This window comes from Diadema setosum, chromosome 10 (genome assembly GCF_964275005.1).
Source record: "Diadema setosum chromosome 10, eeDiaSeto1, whole genome shotgun sequence".
NCBI lineage: Eukaryota > Metazoa > Echinodermata > Echinoidea > Diadematoida > Diadematidae > Diadema > Diadema setosum.
Genome location: NC_092694.1, coordinates 7,278,939 through 7,306,584, shown reverse-complemented (window position 1 = coordinate 7,306,584; position 27,646 = coordinate 7,278,939). Strand labels below are relative to the sequence as shown.

Below are 27,646 nucleotides of genomic sequence, written 5' to 3'. Positions count from 1 at the left end.
ATGTTCGGAGTGGCTCTTGTCGGTATGTACAAGGTATTCTTCCGCAAAACGAACACGAACACGAAGCCGAAGTGCATCTACTTCTCGTCCACGAAGAAGATGAGAGCCCAAATCTTCAGGGAGTATGGGCCAGGTGCTCTAGAGTTGGATCCCGAACATCCTCGGCCCGAAGTCGTCAACCCTTCGGACGTTCTGGTGCGCGTACTTGCAGCTTCGGTGAACCCAATTGACCGTCGCTTGAAGATGGGGCACGCCCGTTCGGCATTCGACAAGCAGCGCGCAGCGCGACAGGTAACGTTCAATGCTCTGACAAAGTCCATTCAGCAAATAACCAATTTTCACAATAATTTGAACCACGATGAAATAAAATCAAAGAAAACAAACAAACAAACGAAAAACAGCACGTTCAGGTGTTATTCTAATCCTGCAAAAAAAAATTTAAACATTTTCATAACTTTACAATAGAGTTTCCGCTTTTCTTCTTTTTTATGTGTTCGTATGCTGATTATAACTGCAATCTGTCAATGAAAATGACACATTTGCCTATCATTCTCCCTTCTTTGCCCTTTCTGTAGCAATCTGGCCTACCGGATCTCATTCTTTCTTTCTTTCTTTCTTTCTTTCTTTCTTCCTTTTTTTTTAATGAGGTTATTGGTTAGACACGTAGGAACTCTTTGCTCATTCTTTCTTTCTTTCTTTCTTTCTTTCTTTCTTTCTTCTTTTAATGAGGTTATTGGTTAGACACCTAGGAACTCTTTGCTCATTCTTTCTTTCTTTCTTTCTTTCTTTCTTTCTTTCTTCTTTTAATGAGGATATTGGTTAGACACGTAGGAACTCTTTGCTCTTAAAAAAACAAACAAACAAACAAACTTGAATCATAGCGATATTCCGGCCATGCCAACCCAATGTTCTTGTTCCCTACAATTTCTTTACTTTACTGCTCTAAGGAACTCACGAAAGCAGTTATTCTTAACCAGTACACAGAATATCAATCCTATGGAAGCGGTTGTGACGTTGAACCCAATTAGAATTGACCTTGCCATGAAATTTGGCACTACAATGTACGTTGAGGTGGTGTCCTGAAGAGCCCATGCAAATGATATCATTTCCTCTGTTTGTTTGTTTGTTTGTTTGTTTGTTTTTTTGTTTTTTTTTTGGGGGGGGGGGTAGGTTTTTTAAGGCCGACATTTTCGTGCAGTCTATTTGCATAACTTATTGAATTGTTGCTCTTTAGATATTTCAGACCATTTTTTAGCTTTTCAGCAATTTTCTTCCCCTTGACACGACTAAAGACAGTATCTTCTCTGTAGATTCACTATTGAGTTTAAACGGATAAATAGTTTACATACTTTGCAGAAAGGTTCGTCGCAAGATTTTTTTTTTCTGTCAATTCAATAACACCCAGGAGAGTGGATGAAAACTCGTTCAAAATCTGGCAGAAGGAATAACTCTAGATATTAGTTTGTTGCCATATTAATATATACACGACGGTTAAGTGGTTGATTGATTTATTCATTTATGTATTTATTTATTCATTTTTTTTTTTGGGGGGGGAGATTCTTCGAAATGCACACTTCTGCTGAATCAACAGTAGAACAGAATAGTGCTTGAAATAATTGCAGAAGGACGTACAGTGCACTCCCGTTACAACGAAATGCTCGGGACCGGCAGTTTTCTTTCGTTATAACGAAATTTCGTTATATCCGAACAAATACAATAATATAACGAAAACAAGGAAACCACGCACATACGTATCATATTCTGTTTGCTAAATACTGATCATACACTGAAAAGCTATGTGAAATGGGATTGGATTAATTACAATATTAAACGCAAGTTCCCCTCAGAAACTGTGCTGGACACAAGGAGCGAACACACAGTGATGTGAAGCGTTCGCCCGTGCAGAGACGCTATAAATGCTTATTTTCGAAAGCAATTCGCATTTCGTTATAACGGAGCACATTTCTTGTGTTTTTCTTTGTCAGTGGCACTCAGGAAAGACTTCGTTGTAACGAAAATTTCGCTATAACCGTGTTCGTTATAAGCGAATTTTGTACCATAGACTTTAATGGTGTTAATTTTGGGACCAGAAGTTTTACTTCGTTATAACGAAATTTCGTTATAACCGTGTTCGTTGTAACGGGAGTGCACTGTATTGATAAGTAGAGATCCCTTTCATTTTTAACAGTCATCCGTGAGTTATTATCTATTAATTTGGGGGAAAAAGTATTTCTTTAAAGACACGCCCTTATTTGACCTGCAGGATAAAGTGGGTTGCAGTATACCCGTAAACATGAGGAGGCAAACATGCCAATGAGAATAGAAAACATTTTAGATTGCATCCATTGACTTGATCGATCAAAATATAAAAGTACGGTCGACATCAGTACTGGGTCAAAGTACACTGCAATAATTTCATAGTATAAAAACCTATAAACCTTTCTGTTCTACTTATTATAAACGTCAATCATTAGGTAGGGACTACCAGCATTAATGCAAGGGAAGCGTTGAATATTAAAGTGGGATGTTTCATTGTCTGGGCAGATCGAAGATGTCGATCTATGAGATTGTGTACACAATCAATTGTTCGGTACCTATTCATAAATATTTTTATTTCTTAGGGTATAATGGATGTCTCTCTATGCATATGCCTATCTTTTTTATCTACTTTCATATATATTTAAGTTTTCTCAATTGTAAAGTGTTCCTTTCAAATTGTGTTAAATCCAATTTTGGTGGTATGGTCGGAAAGAGAAAAACCTTTGGATTGCATTCATTTTACATGTTCCCATATATTTTCTTGCATTGGCCTCCATCAAAATGTAATAGAGACAATTTCAAGGAAAGAATAGCATGGGGGATTTTGTCGAATAAGCACGTTTTCTTGCAGAACGTTTAGCACGGTGATTTACAACACGTACATGTTTTTGTGGGAATGGTTCCTGTGGCTTCGTGTATTTTTTTTTTTCTGGCATGATTTATCTCTGCACATCCTCAGTCTTCCCGTGTCCTTCCTGTCTACAAAATGAAATTTCATAGCAAATAATCAAGTGATATGTAGGTAATCTTGAAAGCCAATAGGAAATTCAGCCAATCTTGCCTTTATGCTGGCAGCTCAAAGTTCATTCAAATTCATTCACACGGGATCCTTCTCGATATATATAGAACCATTAGGGACGGAACAGAAATGGATTTAACACTTTTTTTTTAAGAGAACGCATATATGTATTTTGCCTTTGCCTGATTCCCCCTTTTCTCATAAGAATTTACATTTTGGAGAGCTTAGTGTCTTGACAGTCAAAAAAGAGAAAACACGTCCGTCAGGAATTCATTTATAATGTAAAATAAAATGTAAGTATTTTGGAAAGAAATTCGTCAATCAATTTCACTTATTCTGTAATGCGACAAGTAACAAACACAAGAACGCAGCTGCTGATTTTCATGTCAAAGAAGACCAAACAACAACAACAACAATAAAATTGATTGTAAGTGTGATGTTAGCGTATCTTCCATTACGCACACACACACACACACACATATATATATATATATATATATATATATATATATATATATATATGATTATATGAAGTGTTTGTTCGCAAAAACCAATAAGTCCATATTTGCCAAATGGAAATATTTGATTTTGCTACAACTCGCATTTCCCATTGACACCTGCCCGAGTATACTCGGGACTCGTCCTCAACGGGTTAAAGGTCAAGAAAAATAAAGAGAATAATAAGAAACATTTTGATTCTTTTGACCATGACTTCAAAAATGTACCTTTTAATGTAATGACCAATATATAATTCAAAAGGTATTATTTTGTACTTTATGACAGAGACCCTACTTCAAATCTTCAAAACTGTACTTGTCGGTTTTTGCGAATAAACTCTTCATATATATATATATATATATATATATATATATATATACACATATATACAATGTATATATTTGCTGCCTACAAAAATGGCTTCTCGTTTTCATGCCAACAATATATACGATGACATATTTGTGAATAGATGCTAATTTCATGAATTTGGATGTCATATCTGTTTGTAAGTTCGTTGTTCTTCTTTTATTGTGTACTTGTGTTTTTTCAGTTACCGTTCGGTGGGGCTGAGCTTCCCTTTGTACTAGGTCGGGATTGCTCTGGAATTGTCGAAGCTGTGGGGACATCAGTGAAGAAGTTCAGCGTCGGAGATGAAGTATGTTTCTCAGTTCCGTATTAAACACTACTTTATAGCATGTCATTGGGGGTTCAAAAATTGAAAATAGACCTAATGGACCTTTCCTTAAAAAAATAAATAAAATAGATTAAGAAAAACACCCATCGGAGACAGCACACTTAGTGGAGGGGTAACGGATCAGTGTATTTTCAAACGTTGACATTAATCATCTTTATTATTTTTTTTTTTTCATTTTTACACTTTACCTCGACGTAAGGCTTCCGTGAATCAGCCAGGAAGAAAAGTATCTGATCTTCTTTCTGCTTATGGATATTAAGGCCAACTATTCTAACTGGTATTCATACGAAGTAGACCTACAACAAAATTCTCCTTTAGTTTGGGATATACTTATGATTCGATCCCTTTGGCTAGTCAATACCTCTTTTGTTATTATCTGTTTAAAGGAAGAAGGAGAAAAACAAATCTTACAAGTAAATCATTATAGGTGTTAGTGTTATGAAGAGTACTTTTCTACTCCATCAGGTTTATCTGTCCGTCGGACCCGGGGACACGCCCGGCACGTTTGCCGAGTTTGTGCTGGCCAAGGAGTACATGATGGCTAGAAAACCGCGTATTCTAGACCACTCTTCTGCCGCATCCCTGCCTTACGTCATAAGCACCACATGGGCAGCACTGGTAGATAAGTGCGGTCTGACTCCTGAGACTACCGTTGGAAAAAGGTGTGTCTGTAGTTTATTCGCATGCTTGGGTTTAGGACAGAGCACAATTAAAAACATGATAATAATGCCATGATATTTGGAGACTACTAGCTGAAAGAATGAGGATATGCCTTGATAATACTTGCAAATGGGCTTTTCATGTATTTTACTGAAATCTATAGAGATGGATATTTGATAATTCACTTCATGATATTTCCCAATAGATTTTAGAGTCATTGGCTAGTATGAAAAAGCAACAACAGATACGAAAAAAAAAAAGAACCAACGATGAAAAAAGAACAGCAGCTACGATTGAAAATGACAATACGATAAGAACGCTATGGGCGGCTTTTTATAATGTTTCAATTCAATTCACTTTCAATTATTTCCGTCATCGACAAAAATAATACCTGTAGTATACATTTGTCGGTTCATATTATTGAATAATTTGAAGATAAAAAGAAGTACAGATTGTGAAATCTAATTCAGTATATGAAGAACTTACTTCCAAAAGGCGCTATTAAAATCAATCATTTTTCAATGGATGTATCGCCTTTTGGTTGCAAGCTCTTCATATTATATATATATATATATATATATATATATATATATATATATATATATATATATATAAACATATATATATATATATATATATATATATATATATATATATATATATATATACACTTATGAAGAGCTTGCAACCAAAAGGCGATAAACCCATTGAAAAATAATGGATTTAGCCCCTTTTGGAAGCAAGGTCTTCATATATATACACAAGCCTACAAACAGATAATAAATCAGGAAAGCAATGCAAACCTTGAATTAGAAACCGAGGACATATTGAACCAATGGAAAATGGGATCTACTAAGAAGCAAAGCTTGTAGATCTCGCAATGGAATAAATTATTTACTTGAGGTAAATTCACAAAGTTTTGTGTACTTCGATATTTCATATTACTTGTATTGACATACAAGGGCTGGCGTTAGGAGAGTACATAATATTAAAGTATTTAAATCAGTATACGACAAATAGATAGCTGCATGAATGCAATAGGGACACAAGTTGTATTACAAGAAATTCAAGCACAGCTAAACAATCAGGAAGACTGAGATATGAACGATATCAGAAAAGCATAAAGAAGTAGCAAAGAGAGATATATTGTAATAGAGAAAGGGAGAGAGAGAAATGTGTGTGTGTGTGAACGTGTTGTAAAGATGCACAGAGATTGTTAGTGGAAATTGATCCGAATATGGCTGTACCGTCTCTTGAATTGACAATATCTATTGCCCGTTTATTGCCCAATTTTACGCAAGGTTGAGAAAAACGCTGTCTTATCATTGTTCATTTCTTTAAAGAGTGTTGATTCTCGCGGGAACAGGCGGGATAGGAACGTTTGCAATCCAACTGATCAAAGCCTGGGGCGGTCACGTGACAACTACCTGTGCAACCAACGGTGTTCAACTCGTGGAACGTCTTGGAGCCGATGACGTCATCGACTACGTCAGTGAAAATCTTAGCGAGGCCTTATCTAAGAGGGAGAGGTGTGTGTCTGAAATGCTTTATATAACCATCCTGTGTGCAAGAAATTCAAATGATTATTTGACAAAAAGTGGCTAATATTGAAAAGAACCTACGGTTTGCTAAGTACATTATTCTATGCTTCCCTTTGTGTAATATTGCTACAGCAAACAAAAACATTTTCCGAGCCTTCCATGCAAGTCGGCTCGTGTTTTTCTTTGTGTACCTTCCGTGCAGAAAAGTTGTATGTTATTGAAAGAGGTATTCACAGAAAGCAGCCATGGAAGAAATTTTTAAAGAAAGGGAAATGATATAATAAAGCCATATACCCATTATTATGCAGGATCAAAAAGATTTTCTCTATAGTCTCTACCGGCGGACAAAGAAGACACGGAATTCCTCGTTATAACTTCCTTTCAAAAATGAAAAAGTACATACAAAATAAAAACCCTGGAGAAATTTCAGAGGGTTTTTATCATGTTATAATAGTCATTTCCGTATATCATTATTACGGTGAGCATTAATGATATTAGGTCTGCATAGATATGGTGGTACAATTGTACTTGTAGGTCGATGTTCTTTTATACGGCTATTTGATACCCGTATATCTAGAAGAATGTTCAACCTCGAGAGAGGAATTTTTGTCGTAACGCTAACTTTACACAGTATAATCTACCACTGGCGTAGCCAGGGGGGGGGGGGGGGGCGATGGGGGCGGTCGCCCCCCCCCCCTAAGATTTGGACCGAGGAGTTGGGAGGCGGAAAAAAAAAATGCGTGTATACTGTATGCATGCACATGAAGCGGGTCTCCTTTGCAACCTTTCATCAAATAAGATATATTTTTTTGAATATTTCACTCAAAGTGTTCACCAGATCGTTGAATTTCAATTCAAAATATGCAAAATCTCTCGTGCTTGGGAGGGGGGATACCCCCTCCCAAACCCTCCCCCTCTTTGCCGCTTTCCCTAGCTAAGTACACTTTTTAGATTAAAAAAAAATTCTGAATAATTCTGAGTGCACAAGACTTTTCACTAATATTCCGAAAACTGAAGGTTCCCTCATGTATAAGGGGAATTTCCCCTTTTAATCGACCCTTTCCTCCCTCAGCCCCCCCCCCCCATCATTTTTTTTTTTTGATTACCCAAATGTTGATTCCATCAAATATGCTTATTATGCGTATACGAGATATCTCAATTTCAGCCTTAAAAAGATACAAGCTCCATCGGAAGGGAAGAGTGGAGATAACACTCGCCAACGCCTTCTTCCTGTCCCCCCCCCCCCCCCCCGCCATGCAAAGAAGTAGACTGTGGCTATACCAAGATCGCTTTATTTCAATTCTAAAAACGCAAAAGCTCCGCGAGCGGGAGGGGGAATCCCCCTTCCCCTAAGTTCTACCTCACTAGACTTTATACATACGCACAGATGGTGCACATTCGGAATAAGAGCTAAATTCCGTGATTTTAACACTTCGATGAAAAAGTGTTGCACCAAAAATTTGCACCAGATCGCTGAATTTCAGGTCTGAAAACGCAAAATCACCTTCGTGTGGGAGGGGATATGCCCCTATCTACACCCTCGTGTGCATGCTTTTTCTGTTTGATTGCTGAACAGACAGCGTTCATGATATTCAGTGTAAGAATTAATACAAGAAGACTAGTGTGTTTGAATTATTCTGTTTTATAGGCAAATTGTTCAATAATAATCTACAATAAAATATACGGCAACCTTAAACAAGTGGAACTGTTTCAACTCGTTAAAACACGCAAAAACATGCATCAAATTGCACCATCTGCAACATCAAAATGCAAAAAGTTCTCACCGTAGGAGGGGGGACACCCCTCCCACACCCTCCCCTACCCCCTCGCTCGCTCCGTTCGCTCGGGTTCAGTCGAGTTCGTGATATACAGTGAAAAGAATTAATACAAGAAGTGTATTGGAATTATACCATTTTATAGGCAAATTGTTCAATAATAATCTACACTAAAATATACTGCTACCTTAAACAAGTGGGACTGTTTCACGTCGATAAAACGCGCAAAAACATGCATCAAATTGCACCATTTGCAAAATCAAAATGCAAAAAGTTCTTACCGTGGGAGGGGGGACACCCCCCTCCCACACCCTCCCCTCCCCCCTCGTTGGCTCCGCTCGCTCGGGTTCAGTCGCGTTCATGATATTCAGTGAAAAGAATTAATACAAGAAGTGTATTGGAATTATACCATTTTATAGGCAAATTGTTCAATAATAATCTACACTAAAATATACTGCAATCTAAAACAAGTGGACTGTTTCACGTCGTTAAAACACGCAAAAACATGCATCAAATTGCACCATTTGCAACATCAAAATGTAAAAACTTCTCACCGTGGGAGGGGGGAAACCCCCCTCCAACACCCTCCCCTACCCCCTCGCTCGCTCCGCTCGCTCGGGTTCAGTCGCGTTCATGATATTCAGTGAAAAGAATTAATACAAGAAGTGTATTGGAATTATACCATTTTATAGGCAAATTGTTCAATAATAATCTACACTAAAATATACTGCAATCTTAAACAAGTGGGACTATTTCACGTCGTTAAAACACGCAAATACATGCATCAAATTGCCCCATTTGCAAAATCAAAATGTAAAAAGTTCTCACCGTGGGAGGGGGGTTCCCCTCTCACCCTCCCCTACCCCCTCGCTCGCTCCGCTCCCTCCGCTCGCTCGGGTTCAGTCGCGTTCATGATATTCAGTGAAAAGAATTAATACAAGAAGTGTATTTGAATTATACCATTTATAGGCAAATTGTTCAATAATAATCTACACTAAAATATACTGCTACCTTAAACAAGAGGGACTGTTTCACGTCAATAAAACGCGCAAAAACATGCATCAAATTGCACCATTTGCAACATAAAAATGCAAAAAGTTCTTATCGTGGGGTCCCCCCTCCCACACCCTCCCCTCCCCCTCGCTCGCTCCGCTCGCTCGGGTTCAGTCGCGTTCATGATATAAAATATACTGCAATCTTAAACAAGTGGGACTGTTTCATGTCGTTAAAACATGCATCAAATTGCACCATTTGCAAAATCAAACTGTAAAAAGTTCTCACCGTGGGAGGGGGAAACCCCCCACCCACACCCTCCCCTACCCCCTCGCTCGCTCCGCTTGCTCGGGTTCAGTCGCGTTCATGATATTCAGTGAAAAGAATTAATACAAGAAGTGTATTGGAATTATACCATTTTATAGGCAAATTGTTCAATGATAATCTACTCTAAAATATACTGCAATCTTAAACAAGTGGGACTGTTTCACGTCGTTAAAACACGCAAATACATGCATCAAATTGCACCATTTGCAAAATCAAAATGTAAAAAGTTCTCATCGTGGGAGGGGGGAAACCCCCCTCCCACACCCTCCCCTCCCACACCCTCCCCTACCCCCTCGCTCCCTCCACTCGCTCGGGTTCAGTCGCGTTCATGATATTCAGTGAAAAGAATATTTGAATTATACCATTTTATAGGCAAATTGTTCAATAATAATCTACACTAAAATATACTGCTATCTTAAACAAGTGGGACTGTTTCACGTCGATAAAACGCGCAAAAACATGCATCAAATTGCACCATTTGCAACATCAAAATGCAAAAAGTTCTTATCGTGGGAGGGGGGACACCCCCCTCCCACACCCTCCCCTCCCCCCTCGCTCGCTCCGCTCGCTCGGGTTCAGTCGCTATCATGATATTCAGTGAAAAGAATTAATACAAGAAGTGTATCTAAATTATACCCTTTTATAGGCAAATTGTTCAATAATAATCTACATCAAAATAAACTGCTACCATAAACAAGTGGGACTGTTTCACGTCGATAAAACGCGCAAAAACATGCATCAAATTGCACCATTTACAACATCCAAATGCAAAAAAGTTCTTACCGTCGGAGGGGGAACACCCCCCTCCCACACCCTCCCCCCCCCCCCCCCCTCGCTCGCTCCGCTCGCTCGGACTTGGTCGCTTCGCTCCCTCGCAGACTAACCGCCCCCCTAAGATGAAATCCTGGCTACGCCGTTGTAATCTACCCTTTGTCGGAGTATTAACTCTGCACAGTATATCTACCCTCGTATATGACATTGAAAAATAACAATTGTTCAAGAAAACTGCAACAACTAAAATAGGTCCCGGAGGACTACCTTCACATTTCAAATAAGTTTAAACTTTGAACCTTTGTCCTTGGCTTGAAGTATAAAATACAATACAGAATTTTAGGAAATGGAAATTACTGTATGTCTCATCATTTAAACAGTACTGTTTTCCGAAAATTGGTCAACTTATGCTTTTTGCCATAGAAAGCAGAGTAGCCGACAATGAATAGATAAATAAATAAATGAATAAATAAACAAATAAATAAATAACTAAATAAATGAATAAATAAACACATAAATAAATAAATAAAACAAACCTCGAATGAGTTACTTCTGCAGTAACGTTAACTTTACACAGTGTTATCGAGCCGAAGGCAGGAGACGAAGGCAGTCCCTCATAAACGATGATCAAAAATCACTGTATCCATTTTACTGTATATCACTAACGTATTATTATCTCGTCTCTTAGCAGACTCGAGTTTTCTTGAAACTTGGCATAAGATCAGATCATTGTCTAATAAAAAAAATAATAATAATTGGTAGCTTGTAACATGGCTGATTTGTCTCTCCGTCCTTTCCAAAATTTAAGACAATCATGAAATGCATCTGTCTTTGGCTGTTGGTCAACACGTCTGTAATAACTATGTCATTCTACACATTTTTTATTCCGTCATATATTTTCTTTCCACGTCCATTGAATCATGGAACATTATTGTATGATACTATGAAATTAATCAGTATGATTTGATACAGTAGGTGACACAACATTTGCTCCTGGGACAATATTATTGCTCCCGTCCTATTCCAATGTATTCCCTTACTGGAAAGAACACAGTGTGTTCACATAGCCAACTATGTGAAAACGCTCGAATCTAAAAGTGTGAAGATAATAACTGTGGTGTGGTTTTCACAGAGTGTTCACATAATAATGCTTTGTTTAACACTGTGTTCACACTGTGTTTCACACTGTGTTTATCACACTGTGGGACACTATGTTCTTTCTAGCAGGGTTATCTCCAAAGACTTGGGGTTAGAGTTATTAGGATATGGGTTGTGATTGGTTTCAGGTTTAGTTCGATGCAAAGATTAGGATTATGTTTATGGTTATGTTTATGGGTAGAATTTTTGCTTGGCTTAGCGTGCAGATATTTCATTGGAGCGATATGTCATGGAACCGTATGTGATATGATATGATGATTTTCATTTCATTTAAAAAATCACAATGTAGGCATCACACAGATGAAGGGAAGTAAACACTGACAAATAAATTGTCATAAAACCTTGTCTTCCACTTTTTTTTTCTGAAGGTTCGATGTGATCTTCGACACACTTGGCCCCGCTTACTTTCAATTGACGCAATCGGCCCTTGCCGCGAGAGGGCGTATTGTCACTATTGTCGTGCCATTTTTCCTCAACCTAAAGAAACGTGAAAGTTCCTAGGAACGCTTCAGAACACCTTCCTTATACTCGGTTGGAAAATGCAGGTAAGGTATTTAGGCAGCGTACACTGCCAAACTGATGAAGCTGCATTCCTTACTATGATTATTATGTATGATAACTTATGAAATTACATTTCATAATAACGATATGCTTTGAACTCGTACGCTATCTAAAAGTATACCACAAGAATGCACTGCATTACGATTGAATTTACCTTAAATCACATATTCATGGTTCGTAACGTTGAACATGGCCACCTGCCTTTTTAACACGTAGCACGCAGCGACCATACCATGTCTAAGATATAAAGAGAGAAAAATGTTCTTTATGGGTTGGCATTCGTGGGAGTGGCCAGGTAAATCGCACCTTTTCGTCTGAAGGAAAGTGAATGGTAACATGTACCCTCATCTGCTTATCATACTAAATGAAGACATGGTACTGCAACTGGGGGAACACTTTCTGCGACAGGTTCACGGAACACTGTATTCAGATTACTCTGGTGGATTTAAGATGGTACACCACCCCATCCTCTCGCGGCTAGCAATCATCTGATATAACTTCTTTTGGAGAAAGACTTATCGCTCTCAACCAAGTTACTGAATGGCAGCCGAAATCCGAGACCTCACAACTTGTATTTTTTTTTTTCCTCGGGGACTATTTAAAGAATAACTGAATAAGGTGTATGTGACTCTTCGTCATCTCCAGAAGCTGCAAAGATGCATTTGGAACGAGCTAGCTGCCTTATGCAACAACCAGGATATGAAGATTTCAATGCTCATTCATGATAACACTCAAACTTGGAAAAAGTGCAACTTGTCAAATGTTGTCTTTAAAGTTAAAGGGGATGGCTAGTAACTGATAAGTGGGAATCAGTGGAAATGCTGGGGACTGATTGTTCCAATCTATTGTTGTGTGAAAATAAGTATTTGTTCAGTTCAGTTCATTTAAGTTTTTATTTCTGCATTTCAAAATCAATACACATCAACAAATCAACAAAATGCTTACATAGTCATTTACAGAGCTAATATTCGTAACGTTTGGGTCATACATACATTTTTTTCAAGAACGAATATTATATAAGGAAACAATAGGAAATGATAAAAATGAAATGCAGGGGACCATCATCATAAGCTAAGCTTGACGAGGAAGATGGCCCCTGGTAAAGAGATACATAAAGAAATCTTGCCACTCACTGAGTGGGAGGTAATTGTGCGAAGGGCACAATAAAAAGATACATAAAGAAAATCTTGCCACTCACTGAGTGGGAATTTGCTTCAGAATGGGCCCGTTAACGATCGCCCCGTCACTGTACAGGCATGCTAACCTGGAAACATTGCGCTGCACATTACCTGAATATAAGACCATTCTGAAGCAAATAATTTTCACACAACAATAGATATATAATGTACTCTTAAATGAATCCACGAGGATTGGAACAATCATCCCCCAGCATTCCCACTGATTCCCACTGATCAGTTACTAGCCATCCCCTTTAATGTTCTCAGTCATGCATGACTTTTGTCAACTGAATTAGAAACCAATAAATAAGAGACGATTTCTCCTTTCCCCACAAATATCATTGGGCTCTCTATAGTTGATAATCATGGAAAAGTAACCCTCTAAATTTGGATTAGCTTCATTTTTAATGCACAATATGATATAATATTATGTATATTATAATCCGCATATATATATTATATAATCTTATATATGTATAATAAGGATATTTGTCTATAATATGTATATATGTAAATATATATATATATATATATATATATATATATATAGCGAAGAATCAAGAAATAAACTAGTAATGCATTATTTCGTCAATAAGAATGAGTTTATTGAACAACTCATAATTTTCGGTGGCCTCCACCTTCTTCAGGAGTTATATATACAGGAACCAATGTAAGTATCACTATTTTTTCTGACCGTTCTCATCATCGCTCAACAGGAATTGTTCACAGGCCGCAGATTCACCTTTTCATTCGACCAACCAAACGGCAGAGCCCTGGAAGAAGTGGCTAAGTTGATTGACGAAGGAGAGGTATGACATATCAATAATGTTCTAAAAGCGAAATTGTGTTGCCCTGTTGAAATGCAATAGTTTAAAAAAATTTCACAAACATTAAAGATTAAAGTGACCTTCACTTTATGTTGATTGCAAAGAATAGAATCTAGTATCTCCCAGATTTTTTAAGATCTAAAGGGAAAGAAAATTTAAGCAGAACGCACCAAAAAAAAAAAAAAAATGCTTTGGAAATAGGCATGGTTGAAATATCTCTCCCTCTCTCTCTCTCTCTTTCTTGCATGATAGTTGTGACAAAAATGCAATAAAAGCATCATGTGTTGGAATACAAACACCATTCCTTGCTGGAAAGAACACAGTGTTCTACATTGTGATAGCCACAATGTGAACACAGTGTGGAAACATTATAAACACAGTGTACACACATGAACAAAGTGTGAAATCTCTTCGCACTGTTAAATTCGAGCGTTTTAAGAGTGTGAACATAATGTGAGTCGTCATTTCACAGAGTGAAACAAAAAAACTTTACTTTGGGGCCACTCTTTGTGAAAACCAGACCAAAGTTTGAAATCATCTTCACACTGTTAGAATCGAGTGTTTTCACACTGAGGACTACATGAACACACTTTGAACACACTTTGACCACACCGTGGAACACTGTGTTCTTCCAGTAGGGTTACACAGGTTCATTACCTTTATTGGTCAAACGACCCTGCTGGAAAGAATACAGTGTCTAACAGTGTGAAACACCATTTGAAACACCGTGTGAACACATTATGAACATACTGTGAAATCTCTTCACAGTGTTAAATTCAATACATTGAAATCACCAATTCACTGTGTGAAACAGAATGATTATTTGACCCTGTGCAAACCACATCACAGTTTGGAATCATCTTCACACTATCATATTCGAGCGCTTTCACAAAGCCGACTATGTGAACACATTGTGAACACACTGTGGGACACGGTTCTGTCCAGCACAGGAATAAACCCTTTGGATTTCCACACCCGTCCTGTTCTGATTATGATGTCCATGAAGACAAGCAATTTTAGATTTTCTAAGAATCAAGATATATTCATCAATGAATTCTAGAAACAAAGCTTTTTGTTCATCGGTTTGTTTCCTTTTCGTTTTGTATTGAGTGAAAACACACAGCAATGACAGAATGATTTACGGAAAATGAATATGAATAAAAGTGTAATGAAACAATAATTGCATGATCTCATTTGCTAAGATTTAGAACGTGTAAATACGCAATGAAAATATGGCGCTTATCAGCAAAAAATTCCACGTTTGGCAAATTTAAGTACTATATTTTTTTATACACATTTTTTTATCTCTTACATTCCTTTTTCATATGTTTGATTGCTAACAACTTACCTTTCCTTTGTTTGTTTGTTTTTGTGTGTTTGTGTGTGTGTGTGTGTGCGTGTTTTGTTGGCGTCTTTATATTTCTAAATAGTTGAAGCCTGTTGTTCAGAAGGAATTTCCATTCGAGGAAACAAACGCAGCCTTGGAATTTTCGGCCCAGGGACACGCACGGGGCAAGACTGTCATTGTGATGGCAGAAACGGAAAATTCGAATTAAGTAGCCTACAACGTATTGATGATGAATGCCTTCTAATCGCTTGAATCATTTGACGCCAAGGTTAACTTAGGAATGCTTGAAATGTAGTCATTTTTGTGGTTATGCAATGAAGATCATCGGTTATATACAATTTAAAACGTGTAGTGTTGGAAGTCGAGGATGGTGATTATGTGCCATAGATTAACAAAAGAGAGGCTTTATACGGTTTATGAATATGAGCACTAAATGTTTGTACAGATTTGAATACGGCCAATAAGAGACGTCAATATCAGTTAGTGTGGTCACCATATTTGGCCTTCAAATTTTGATCTGACATTGTGCATATTAATCTGATTAATCATTTGCCATAGCACCTCTCATATTACTATCTTCTTTGGCAATTCTTTCTCCTCATTTTAGCACACTGAAAAGTAATTAAGAAATGGGAGATAAAAGGGTAATTACAAATGGTCAGCATGTTGCAAAGACCCATAAAAGAAATATGCAATAAGCGTACAATTCTGGAAAAAAAAGTTCATACGTTTCTTTTCAATGTTAGGTTTAAGTACATTTTGAAGATTACGACATTGTAAGACTACAAGAATGCATCGTGTTGTTGTATTTTTGTAATGAGCCACTGCGTCTGCATCATATGCTTTTTTTCTTTTTTCCCCCACTTTCTTTCATTCAGTTTTCTTTCGTTTCTCTGACTGTCAGTTTTGACAGGGGAGCGAAAGACAATTCAAGAAAATGACAAATTATTATGTTATACATTATAATACGAACAATATTTCACGTATTCCCTGATGAAGAATAATTTTGGTGCGATAACGATGAGAATAAGTAATATTTAGAAATGACGATATTATCATTATAATCTATGGTAACGAAGTGGCCTTTGAAGTTGGATTTGCTTATCCATCACGTGTATACTTTAACGTGGTATCTTGAAATAGGCGTATGTCTTTTATTATACTTATGATAATGCATATAATGATATATTTTAATGAAGTATATAGAAAAGTAATATTTTTTTTTCATACAGTCCCTGCTGGAAAGAACACATTGTCCTACAGTGTGCTCACACTGTGTTTACGTAGTCGACTAGTCGACATTTAAATTGAATTGAATTGAATACGTGAAATCGCTCGACTTTAACAATGTGAAGATTACTTCACACTGTGTGTGGTTTTTCCACAGGGTATTCACATAGTATAAATGTTTTATTTCACACTATGAATTGATGATTTACACTGTGAATTGCTGATTCGCAATATATTCATGCTGTTAAAACGCTCGAATTTAACAGTGTGAAGATATTTCACACTGTATTCACAATGTGTTCTCACTGTGTTTCACATTGTGTATCACACTTTAGCACTGTGTTCTTTCCAGCAGGGTTTCTACATACACTGGATCGAAATATCATTTATAAGTTACAGTTAAATTTTTAGGCAACTATTAAAGGTGGCAGTATTATGATGCGGTATCATACGTTATGGGATTAATATAGATATTTGTACTTTGTGGGTGTTCATATTATAACTTGCAAAACATGTTGTATCGGAGAAGATAATACAGATGAAAACATCGTACAAACTGTTAGCAATATGGTATGTTCTCAAATTTCTACAATATTTAAATTGATTTCCTGAGCAAGCTGTTTGTTGATATGAAAGATAGATTTGAAAATATATAATGTCAATATAATTATGCATTTCGTGTTGTTATTTTGTGCAGAGAATGCTCACATTATCGGAACGCTTATTGACATTGTCAGGAGTATGTTCAAAAAACCTTTACAAATGTACTTAAATGTCACTTTGCTGCTTATTACGTAACAGTCACTTGCGGCAAATCATTAGATAGAACAAGACTAGACAACCATAATGTAAGATTTACACATCTACCACAATTTACAAGTTGAAAGCAAAGCAAGTGGTAAAACACGTTTTACCAGGAACAAACTTGGGAAGAAAGACTCCTAAAATCATCCAGCTGTTCCGTGGTGTTTACTAATATTGTGCGTGTATTGACCTATAATGTTTATGAATCATAAAATAAAACATAATTTGTATTTTCAAAGAGAATTAACAAGAATATGGAAATATATCTACAAATACATTATATCTGTTCATCTTTTGGAAATACATCATAACGCCATATTCCAAGGCCATATAAAATGTATTCAGAGTTTCCCTTATCGAGAAAACATCCTATAGGAAAACTTGAAACGCATGAAATTATCGTAATAGCGCGTTTGAGTTGACATCAATAAATATGTCCAGTTCAAACAAGCAGTAGGGCTTATAAAGTGTCATTTAAGTCTGAAAAAGTAGAGAACGCGGACTTTGCAAAGTTGGAGATGTCTATTTTTTTTTATTTCACTTTGTGCTTGAAATCATTTATCTGCTTGATTTCTACTAATATTCGGAAAGAAAAAAAAACTTGGTTGTCAATTTGGACGGGGGGGGGGGGGGGGGTCCGTAATATTACACTCGACCCCCGGGGTCATCTGATGGCTATTTGTCTTTTCGTTTCCACCAGTATTAGCTTTGTGTGATCACACATAAACACACGTACACACAGACACAGACACACAGACACAGACAGACAGACACACACACACACACACACACACACACACACACCTGGAGACGAGACACACACCGTTACACATTTCAACCGACAGCTAGGTATATGCCCTCTTCTGCAGCTCCTTCCTGTTATCCCGACGACATGAGACAAGTGTGGACGTAAAATTCTTCTCTCTCAGTAGGATCGAGTCACGTGCTATTCGTTAATGGTAGAGTCATAGTATTATATGAATTCATAAAACGTGACAAGACGCCCATAGTCTCGGTATCCTTTGGATGTCACAGTACATACGATGGCTTCGCAGCCGCTGCTAGTCTGTGTTCTGCTGGTATCTCCGTTTGCGATCTTCGTCTTTCCCCAGGATGGTGTTCGGTGTGGAACCATACACAGTAAGCAAGCGATGTATCTTCCTTTCATATCAATGTTTCTTCAACAGAAGCAGCTATTGCTCGTTTCACTCTCACTCACAGTCACCTACTCCCCCCCCCCCCCCCCACTGCACATACAGACACACACGTGCAATCACCATCTCGGTGCAAACTTTAAGTAGGGTCTTTTGAGATTATCAGTAGTCAAAAGTATCAGAGTGGTACTTTTTCTTAACAATCATGTAATAGAACAAACGCTCGTCAACATTGCGGGTTTTTTTTTTTTTCCATTCCAAATAACCCAGTTTGATAGTGCACTATTAATATGTCAAAATGAGTGGGCGCGCTTACGTGGGATAGTGAGGTTGTCTCTGTGCGGACCAGGGGTATAAGCCAGTTCACAGTTAGCACCAGTCTGCAATGACCTCTCCGACCACAGACTTTGCTATACATGGAATAGTCTTCAAGAAGAGCAGTTGAAAACAACCACGCAAGAAGTATAATTTACATGTCAATGCTGCATGAATGGCTTTTGTTATTGTTGATGAAAAGAATGCACGTTCACCTGTAAATACCAATTTGTACCTGGTCCATTGTTAACGCAGTTGTCATGAAGCCCTGTCTAGGCTTTGAATACCTCAGTTTCAAATCCATTTTAAGAGAAGGTCTGCAATGACCTTTACTGTACATGCTCAGATTGGGACTGTGAACTGACTTATTGTCTAGGTAGACTAACCGGGAGTGAAAGAACAGATTAGAGAATGCATTGTATTCATTCACTTACATTAACGTTAGAGAATACAGTGTATTCATTCGCGTACATTAACGTTAACATGTTTGTTAACTTAAATGATGAGATGTTATTGTACAAATGGAAGCACACGTTGCAATGCCTTAAAAGCAAAGATTACTCAGTGTTTAATCCACTTGGATTATCAAGCACATATGGCTTTGGTAAGACAATTATCCAGACAACAATTATTCCACTGCAGGACATTTCTTTATCGAGTTTTGAGCAATACACCAAGTAAAATGAATAATATTGTGTTCAAAGTGAATTTACATATTATTAATACCACTTTTGGGTTAAGACATAATTTGTATGTATAGATACTGTATATCTCAGATTTAACACGTAAAAGAAACTGCCGTTTAAAGAACCTTTTCGCAATTGCAATGGCTTTGGTGCTGGACAAAACATTATTTAACGGTGTCTTAGACATGGTATGAGTTAGTTTCATATCGTAATCATGTGTTATCACGTAATGGTGTTATTTCCAGACGTATCCACATGCGGACAGTCCTTTTACTGTTCTGATCAAAATATAATAATAGGGTGAAACAAACAAAATAAACAATATTGTAAATAATGTACAAAATAAAAAAAAATGATAGGGTATGGATTGATATTTGTTTGTTGCCGGAAAGTCTCTTAAACCCAACAGAAGGCAGATGTATTATGTATACGTGTATATTCTTTGGCTAGCCCCGTAATGGCAAACCCCACCAGCAATAATTCCGATGCAAATTCTGTGGCTCTTCACATAGTGCGCTTACAGCGTTAAAATTTGTCTTTCGATTGAAGGGTGTACTGTGAGAAAAATACTGATACTGCGTAAAGAACATGGTACGCTTCTCTCTCTCTCTCTCTCTCTCTCTCCATCTCTCTATCTCCTTGTGTGTGTGTGTCTCTCTCTACCCCTTTACACATACAAGTAGAGACCTAGACAAAATCAAATTCTTTTTTTTTGAATGCCTATATTTGCAACGTACAAGTCGAAATGTATCGCGGCATCAATGTTTTGTGATATCCCCTATCGTATCATGGCAATTAACCCCCGAGGGCAACCCCCCCCCCCCCCCGGCTTAATACTGGTTAGTTATAAAGTTATAGAGTAAAGATTAGGGTTAGGTCTAAGGTTAGAGTTTAGGTTAGGGTTAGGATTACGTTAAGGATTAGGATTAGTGTTATGGTCAGTAGAAGGGTTTGGATAATTACCCATCGGTACTTGCCAGAGACTCATCTCCGATTTATTATTATGCTTTTCAATTACAGTTACAAAATTTGCCTGGAAGGCCGGGGTCCAAGTAGTGACAGCCGCCTGCCTGTACAAACTATCTAATGCCAAACCGACAAGGAAACCAAGAGGAGTCTATTTTTCGTCCACGGCGACAATGAGGGCGCAGATCTTTCGAGAGTATGGAGCCAGCGCCGTTGAGCTGCAAGCTGAACATCCTCGCCCGAAAATCGTCAACCCCAATGACATTCTTGTTAGCGTGCGCGCCGCGTCCGTCAATTCCATCGACCATCTCCTCATCGCGGGATTCGCGCGTTCTGAGTTTGACAGACAACGCGCTCGACGGCAGGTAAGGATTTTAGACAAGCATTTGACACTCGAATAGCTCTCATGATTGTTAAAGGAATGATATAGTTTTGGTTGAGATGGGGCTTAAAGATATGGTACAGTTTCGGTTGAGGTAGGGCTTAAGGTTTTAAAATAATTGGAGACCTGTCATGAAATATGAAAGAGCATTATGATTTTATGATTTTAAGAGGAATTAAAAGCTATCCAAATAAGAGGTGGGACCCACCTTTTATTTGGATTGCTTTGTTTTACTCTGTTGGTTTTTTTTTTTTTTTTTTTTGATATCTCAGCCCTTTCAAAACCGATTTTTATCAAATAAAATTTGAATTCCTTTTAGAATCTTATACTCTTTGATATTTCATAAGATTTTTGTTATTATCTCGCAAAAAGTTGAAAGCTGAATCCCCATTTTAACCAAAACTTTACTATCCCTTTAATATCAAATGAGTAAATCTAATTTCAGACATAATGTGAATCACATCCAACTACCAAAGAATAAAATAAAAACGAACATCCATATATATATATATATTTTTTTTATAATTATTATATACATATAGTGATGTGTAAGCGGCAGGAATGCCACAGAAATTTTTCACTCGCTGTGTCAGCATGTAACTTTCCTCCTGAACTTTATGACTGTACTTATCACATTTCATTATACTCGAGACACACTGTTCAGCTATAATGGAGTATACTTCATACACTCTGTAGAACATCAAAGAAATTTCTCACTCCATATCGGTTGTTACCCTATCTCTCCTGGCCCATCTCTCTCTACATATTGTCATCTCTCTCTCTCTCTCTCTCTCTCTCTCTCTCTCTCTCTCTCTCTATATATATATATATATATATATATATATATATATATATATATATATATATATGTGCGTGTGTGTGTGTGTGTGTGTGTGTGTGACCCTGCACCACAAAACCAACAAAAAGTCGCCAGACGTTGATTTTTAGTTAAGGGCAGATTCTGAAAGAGCAGACTCTAAGCTTTGAAATGATGTACGCTGTATAACTCAATTCAAATGGACTCCCCTAACCTATCTAAATACTGGAAAGAAAGCACACACTCTGGAAAAGTGTGAACTGAGAAAGAAGGCTCTGAAGTACAGAGTCTATGCAAGCGCTTAAAGGGGAAGGCTAGTAACTGATCAGTGGGAATCAGTGGAAATGCTGGGAGATGATTGTTTCAATCCTTATGGGATTCATTCAAGGGTTCATTGTATATCTATTGTTGTGTGAAAATGATTTGCTTCAGAATGGTCTCATATTCAAGTAATGTGCAGTTTAATGCTTCCAGGTTAGCGTCCCTGGTCAGTGACGGAGCATTAATCTGCACATTAGATGTGAGATGAAAGGGACAAAACAAAGGATGTCAACTACCGGAGCAACAACGATGAAGAGATTATCAGGTTAAGCTGAAATTGAGCACGTTCTATTAGCACATTCTGTCCATGATTAATGCTAACTTACAAAGCAGAAGCATTATCCTTTCAAAAGTTATTAGTCTTGAAAGTGTAGAGTATACAAAGGATTTCAAGAAATGAAAAGGGGCCTCTAATACATACCTGATCATTCTATACTCTCCCCCCAAAAGGGGTTGTAGACAAACTGCTGAAAACACACTTTCACATTCGTGTTATGATCCAAAACTAAAGAATAGTATAGGGGAAAGATAGCTCTTTCAGAAAATATGAAAAAATCAAGATTGACATAATTGACCCATTTCACCTGTTTTGAGTCTTGCAACTTTTTGTTTGTTTTGTGGTGCCCGGTCACACACACACACACACACACACACACATATATATATATATATATATATATATATATATATATATATATATATATATATATATATATCTTTGTCGCTTACCTTTTTATCACAAGTCACTTCAACAATGTTCCTTACAAAATATAAAATATTTACGTCGTCCACTATTATGCATTGCACGTAGTTGCCATATGGCGGAGCCGAACTCCCCTTCGTTCTCGGTCGGGACTGCTCTGGGATTGTCGTAGCGGTTGGTTCATCCGTCACTAAGTTTCAGGTCGGTGATGAGGTGAGGAAAAATGACATGCACAGTTTTCGACTTCATAAAGGGACACTCACTCTACGTTCCGATTGCCTGTAATAGTTTTGCTCGTTGCACCGTTGACGGGTGAAAAGTTGAGATAAAGTGAAAGTTCGACAGAAAATATTGGAAGATACAGAAAACCGAAAGGTCAAAATTGTTGTTGTTGTTGTTGTTGTTGTGGTTGTTGTGTGGTGGTGATGGTGTTGGTGGTGCTGGTGTTTTGCTTTGTTATGTTTTGTTTTGTTTTGTTTTGTTTTGTTTTGATTTGTTTTTTTTTTTGTCTTTTTTTTGGGGGGGGGGGTCCTTCCAATCATCTTTGTCGTTTTGGGTGCGCATCTCATTTATGGACGTGTGTATAAATGTGAGTGTGCATGCGCTTGTTTTTGTGATTGTATAAGCACTTTATATGAAAGAAAGTTGATTCTGTATGATAAGTGTTCCAGAGATATTGTGTGCTTCTTGAATAATAAAAACATTCCACTTGCACTTGCAATGCACTATAGATGTAACAACATCCGGATCAAAAGTGCGGTATGGAATGTACACGAGAGCTTGTTAGTTTGTTTGCTTGCTTGTATCTCTTGACAGGTGTACCTGGCCCTCGGTGCTGCAGATACCCCCGGCACATTTGCCGAGTTCGTATTGGCCAAGGAATACATGGTTGCTAGGAAACCACGCACCCTGAACCACTCATCTGCCGCGTCACTGCCATATGTCGCCACTTCTACATGGAGCGCACTGGTAGAGAAGTGTCGTCTGGGGCCTGAGTCTACTGCTGGTAAAAGGTAACGAATCTCCTTGTCCAGGATGTATTGTACATAATATTTGGTCCCGGGCAATTACCCCCTGGACAATTACCCCAGATCCTTCCCCTGACCCTAACCCTAATCCTCAATCCTGAACCTAAACGTTACCCTAACCCAAACTCTAACCCTAAACCTACCTCTAAAAATAATCTTTACTCCGCTAACGTTATCACTAAACACAACTTGCCGGTTTCTCAAAAAAACTTGTTACAAGAATAAAATCAATGATATAAGATTATCATTGTTCATGGTTATCTGCGTAATCACATATTTGAAGTCATTTGGAATCTATATTTAAAGTCAGTCCTGAGCTTGTGTGATTGCTTGCTTTCTTTGCCAGAATGTAGGAACTTTGCGTTATGTTATATCGACATTTATGCATGCATCATATCTTGCCTTAACCCTCTTCAAAATGTCAGACTATACTGCAAAGTAATCGTTGCTTCTGTATTGCAGCTTTAATTTCATATTGTGTTTTGAAAGGACTGATTTCTTTTTTTTTTTACTTGATTGTGTCACTTGAAGATTGGAACACACACAAATTGTTTACTAATGTGAAGTCTTGGAGTTTGGTGCACTTAGAAGTACCTTCGTCAGCCGGATGCATTTACGAAAGATTTTGTATCACATAATATGTGATATTATGTAAAAACATATCAAATCATGATTATCTTTGCGGAGTAAGAATCAGCATTTGAAGATTATAGAAAAAAAAAACACGTATCATGTACCAATTATCATATATTTGTCATTAATAAATAAAAAGTGATTTGCGAAACCATCGTCATTGTTTTGCAGCTGATGACATTTCTGTTCTTTGTAGCTGTACTAGAACAGCAATTACACTCATGTTCATTTCTGTACAGAGTGTTGATATTGGCGGGAACAGGGGGTGTGGGCTCCTTTGCTATCCAATTAGTCAAGGCATGGGGAGGTCATGTGACAACAACCTGTGCTACCGACGGCGTCCCTATGGCGACGAGGCTTGGTGCAGATGACATCATCGATTACGTCACGGACAACACTGAGGAGGCATTGTCACTAAGAGAGAGGTAATACTATCGTCATGATGTCATAATCAAAGAGGAGGAAAGAATGAACTTCAACTTTAATTATTATAGGCGCTTGCACTTAAAATTGGAAATCCGGATCAGCTGAATATTTTATAGTTAAAGTACAATTGGATAGAATTCAAGGAAGTTTTGAAAATGTGAAGTTTCGGTAATTTTAACAAAACACGCGATTGAGTGGTCTCAATATGAATAGGCATATTAGTGAGCTGATGATGTCCTCGCCTCACAACTCCCCAGACATCATAGTTCTCTCTCATTTGTGTATTCATAACAATTGTTCGAGAACTGTTTTACAAAAATAAGTGATTCTTTACCATTCAACATCTATGTTTTGCCCCATTTTGGTCAATTTTTATAACTTAATACATGAAAATACTCGTCGCAGAAGCCGTATGTATTATTTGGTCGATATGTTTGGATATTATTCTACAGTTTTGCCTCAAGTACAGAACATAGCTCATGGAAGCAATATCTTATCACGTTTTCGGTCCATCTTGAAGATAATTAGTTATTTATAAATTGCGTCTCCTTATAGCATAGAAATACCACTCAAGCCACAAACATAAAGGGTCCCTCCGTCAAGCGTATTAAAATGTGTACAATGAAAAACGAGACGAACGTAATTATTAAATATTATTAAACACCTGACAAGCAATTAATCAATTTCTAAATGCATATATGTAAAAGTGAAGCCATGGTTTCTACACAGTTACTGCATTAGGTGGAATATTCTATCAAAACAGAGATTGGTGGTGTCTTATACGTTTTGTGAATAATGAAGAGGCTGTATGAAAAAAATGGGTAAATAATTTGCTTGTACCATATGAAAGGAAAGGACCATTTCTTATAGTATTCGAGGTTTAGCAACTCACAAGAAAGGGCATCGGTGGTGTAGCAGACGACCAGTACTCTCCACAAAAATGTCAATAAATTGTAATACATAATTATGTAGTCTACATAATACTACTAAATTATTTTGGTCACTGTACCTGAAGTTGTAACAATTGTAATCCGTCATGGTCAGTAAATTAGGTAGATTTGAAATTTTGATTTTTTTAACCATTTTACTTTGAACAGATTCTCCCGTAGGAAACAAGTGCTGTTAAATCTAATCAAATACCAGTCTTCGTGATGTATATGAAGATTACTTCCAGCTACAAACAAGACAATGAAAAAAAAAATGCGCCCATTTTCCCTCCCCAATATGAACCCAGATCACATTATACATTTATAAGAAAAAAACAGCATTCGGTTCGTTGGAATCCCAAATTAATCTTGAGTATTATGGCTGCCACTGGAGAGCGGAGTTGCTACCAATTGAATAGTTTTTGTCACGTTTTGCTTTTATGAATGATGATTTCAGCAGCTGCAAATATTGATATTGATCTTTGTCTTTCCGTTCCTCCTATCATATCCACATCACTTTTCTTCACTCGACAATGGTCCAATAAAGATTCGATGTAGTCTTTGTCACACTGGGACCAGCTTTCTACCAGCTTTCGCGCTCGGTTTTGGTCGAGGGAGGGCGTGCTGTCACCATCGTCGTCCCGTTTGTTGCAAACCTCGACAAGTACGGCAAGATCCTTGGCACGCTCAAGAATATCTCACTGATCTTTGCATGGAAATTACAGGTAAGCAAAGAAAATAAACAGGAAGCAAGAAAGGAAAGCAAAACAAACGAAAAACAAACAAACAAACAAACGAACTGATGTTGAGGTGATGAGCTGATTTGAAACAAGAGCATTGTTTATGAACGTAGAGAGTCGAAATAGTTATCATTTTATGATAACTATATTCCCTTAAATCTGCGAATCTTTCAGCAGGCCAAACGATTTAATCTGCAGAATACTGTCTGAGTAAATCTGAAGAGTACGGCGTGTTTTGTTCCTAAGGAATATCAACTTTTGCATTAATCAGGTATTTATTTTTATGTTAAGATAAAGTTTTGAGATCGAATATTACAGATGCATTTTTATTTTGTTTTGGTTTTGTTTCGAACCATCACCAACCATTACCACAGAACTTTTTGACTGGGCGGAACTTCATGTTTACCTTCAACCAACCAAACGGCAGCGCCCTGGAACAAGTGTCGACACTCGTAGATGAAGGCAAGGTAAAAATTGGTTGTTTCGCAGCTCTACCCCGGAGTGATCCTCTTTGCCCAGGATCACATTACATACGCTTACTTATGTGGGGGAGAAATATGTTAAAGGTATTGTATAGTGTTGGTTGAGGTGAGGATTCAGCTTTTAACGTTTTGCAAGAGACTTAGAAACCACTCTATGAAATGTTAAAAACATACATTTCTGAGAGGAATTGAATGTTTATTTTAATGAAAAACGAAATGGCTGAGATATAAAAAAACAATATAAAACAAAGCAATCTCAATAAATGGTGGTTCCCAAATGTTATAAGGATCGTTTTGTTTTCGATATCTCAGCAATTTTAAAACCATTTTTCATCAAATAAGCATCGAATTCCTCTTAGAATTATATGCTCTTTTATTTCATTAGGGCCAGACCTCACCCAAAACTAGACCACCCCTTTAAACATGTTTTGTTTAGTTTTGTTTTGTTTCTCTTCTGTGATAAAACTATGCAGATTAATCCGGTGGTTCAACAGGAGTTCCACTTCGAGTCGACCAACGAGGCCCTGGAATTCACAAGGCGGGGACATGCCCGGGGAAAAACGGTCGTCGTCATGCCCCATGCTGTAACGCCGTCGTGAATTCACTAACAGAGCACACGCGTTACAGAGTATCGTAAAACTTTA

General features: G+C 37.5%; 1 protein-coding gene across 1 annotated transcript; it reads left to right on the top strand.

Annotated features, from left to right (window-relative positions):
* On the top strand, positions 1-27,646 carry LOC140234474 (uncharacterized). The gene is given in 16 exon segments (XM_072314517.1): positions 1-291; positions 4,107-4,211; positions 4,716-4,912; positions 6,254-6,439; positions 11,844-11,962; positions 11,965-12,020; positions 13,931-14,023; positions 15,472-15,567; positions 18,536-18,563; positions 20,599-20,909; positions 22,876-22,980; positions 23,584-23,780; positions 24,668-24,853; positions 26,328-26,505; positions 26,895-26,987; positions 27,476-27,646. Coding segments are annotated over 16 exon segments (2,367 nt in total). The 3' UTR covers positions 27,602-27,646.